Genomic DNA, 2,069 nt, shown 5'->3' on the forward strand with positions numbered 1-2,069 from the left:
TCTGGTTCCGGTGACCCCCGCCCGCTCCGCCCTACACCGGGACGCGGCTCAAACTTTACCCGACTTTGGCTGCTCTTGCGCGGCTGTCTGGTTCTGCTCCTCCGCCGGAGACCAGCGCTCGCGTTCGGCTTCTTCTTCTCCAGGACTTCGGCCATGACCCGCGGGTGGAGCCGCCGCTGCTGCTCCGGCGTGAGGCCGCGGAGGAGTCGCTCTGGAGCCCGGACACTCGCAGCCAGCGCCGGGGGAAGCTCCGGGGTTTAGCGCCGTTAGCTCCGTTAGCTCCGTGAGGCTAACGCGGCTCCGGGGCGCCAGATCCTGAGACAGAAACACGCGTCCAGACACATGAAAACTTTATACACGACGAAAAAGAGTGAAAAGAGTGAAAAGAGTTCATATTCAGCAGTTTGTGTGATTTTAACTTGTGTTTCTTTATAGGAGGAACGTCCTCACCTTCACCTGCGGCAGATTAAGTCAAGAAAAAAAACACCGAACCTCAACTTCTAATGAATAATTATCAGACCACAGACCGGCCCATGTTCTGTTGTTCTGTTGTTCTGTTGTTCTGCTGGACTTGTGTTTGTTTGTTTCTTGTTCGTTCGTGATGAGGAAGCGGCTCTGGACCAGAGCAGAGGATCATGGGACATTGAGTCTCTGAGACCAAACCTGACGAACTGAGCCGCAAAGTGACGCACACTTCAGGATCTGGCAACTCAGCGGCGAGGCGGGAAGCGACTTCAAACGGCACCGCGCCCACCGCCCTCCAGACAGCCAATCAGAGGCGAGGAGCGCGTCCAGGTCCCGCCTACTCCTCCCCACAGCCAATCAGAGGCGAGGAGCGCGTCCAGGTCCCGCCCACTGCTCCCCACAGCCAATCAGAGGCGAGGAGCGCGTCCAGGTCCCGCCCACTGCTCCCCACAGCCAATCAGAGGCGAGAATCACACTCCCCACAGCCACGTGACAGTTTCACACAGACCAGTGATAATTTAATATTATTAAATCTAAAAACAATTTCAACATTTGTCTGAACAACTAAAGAACCAGAATAAGACTTTAGATTATTATTATTATGATTATTATGATTATGATTATTCTAGATCCATGTGACAGTTTATCTGATCCAAACTCAAAATCGACACTTCAAAAACAAAAACTCAAAAACTCAAATGTATGAAATTATATTTATTACAAAATGATTCACTCAGAGAAAAAGATTCTTCATTTTTTCAAAATATTTTCTGTACAAATGTCAAACTTCAACATTTAAGGCTCCAGGGCCACTGACACACAGAGGGCCCTGACACACAGAGGGCCCTGACACACAGGAAGGCCCCTGACACACAGAGGGCCCTGACACACAGAGAGGGGACCTGACACACAGGAGGACCCCTGACACACAGGAGGGGACCTGACACACAGAGGGCCCTGACACACAGGAAGGCCCCTGACACACAGAGAGGGGACCTGACACACAGGAGGACCCCTGACACACAGGAGGGGACCTGACACACACTAGGGCCCTGACACACAGGAGGGGACCTGACACACAGGAGGTCGTGTGTCTCAGTTTGAAGTTGTATTTTGTTCATTAAAGTCACAAACTTAAATCACGGTCAAAAAAACAGAAGAAGCAGAAAAGTGAGGAGGGCTGTGATTGGACGAGCTGAAGCTGTCGCCGGGCGGATTAGCAGGAGCCGGCATCTGATTGGTCCCTTCTGTGGCGCGTTTGTGCCCGCGGTCCCGCCTCCTCCAGACCTCAGATGTTTCTGCAGGTTTCACATCGTCAGTGTTCCCGAAGAGAAGGCGAGGGTGAGGGCGACGAGGGTGACGAGGGCCACGAGGACCGCGAGGGCGACGAGGGCGAGGGCGGCGAGGGCGAGGGCGGCGAGGGCGAGGGCGAGGTGGTGAGGGCCGCGAGGGCGAGGGCGGCGAGGGCGAGGGTGGTGATGGAGATGAGGGAGAGGGCGGCGAGCTCGGCGAGGGCGGCGAGGGTGGCGATGGAGATGAGGGAGAGGGCGGCGAGGGCGGCGAGGGCGGGAGGGCGAGGGCGAGGGCGGCGAGGGTGGCGATGG

The 2,069-nt window shown here is 55.7% G+C and overlaps 2 protein-coding genes across 3 annotated transcripts in view; both read right to left on the reverse strand.

Annotated features, from left to right (window-relative positions):
• Window positions 1-153: 153 nt before the first annotated feature.
• The window catches only part of rffl (ring finger and FYVE-like domain containing E3 ubiquitin protein ligase), a 14,612-nt gene continuing 12,696 nt past the window's right edge, over window positions 154-2,069 (reverse strand). Inside the window, exon 7 of the mRNA XM_055166620.1 lies at window positions 154-315. The gene's annotated coding sequence lies outside the window, so the exon portion shown is untranslated. The remainder of the gene's footprint in view (window positions 316-2,069) is intronic.
• Window positions 1,167-2,069, reverse strand: part of LOC129412598 (uncharacterized) — a 1,450-nt gene continuing 547 nt past the window's right edge. The window contains exons 1-2 of one of the 2 annotated variants that reach the window (XM_055166647.1): window positions 1,537-2,069; window positions 1,167-1,461 (exon numbers count right to left, since the gene is read on the reverse strand). The exon at window positions 1,537-2,069 is cut by the window's right edge and continues 547 nt beyond it. In XM_055166647.1, the coding sequence (XP_055022622.1) occupies window positions 1,773-2,069 (297 nt within the window). In that variant the 3' untranslated portion in view covers window positions 1,167-1,461; window positions 1,537-1,772. Of the gene's footprint in view, window positions 1,462-1,499 lie in introns of both variants that reach the window. The other variant, XM_055166646.1, reaches the window with a different exon arrangement.

This window comes from Boleophthalmus pectinirostris, unplaced genomic scaffold, assembly GCF_026225935.1.
Source record: "Boleophthalmus pectinirostris isolate CB_2022bp ecotype Guang Dong unplaced genomic scaffold, ASM2622593v1 HiC_scaffold_9, whole genome shotgun sequence".
NCBI classification, from domain to species: Eukaryota; Metazoa; Chordata; class Actinopteri; order Gobiiformes; family Gobiidae; genus Boleophthalmus; species Boleophthalmus pectinirostris.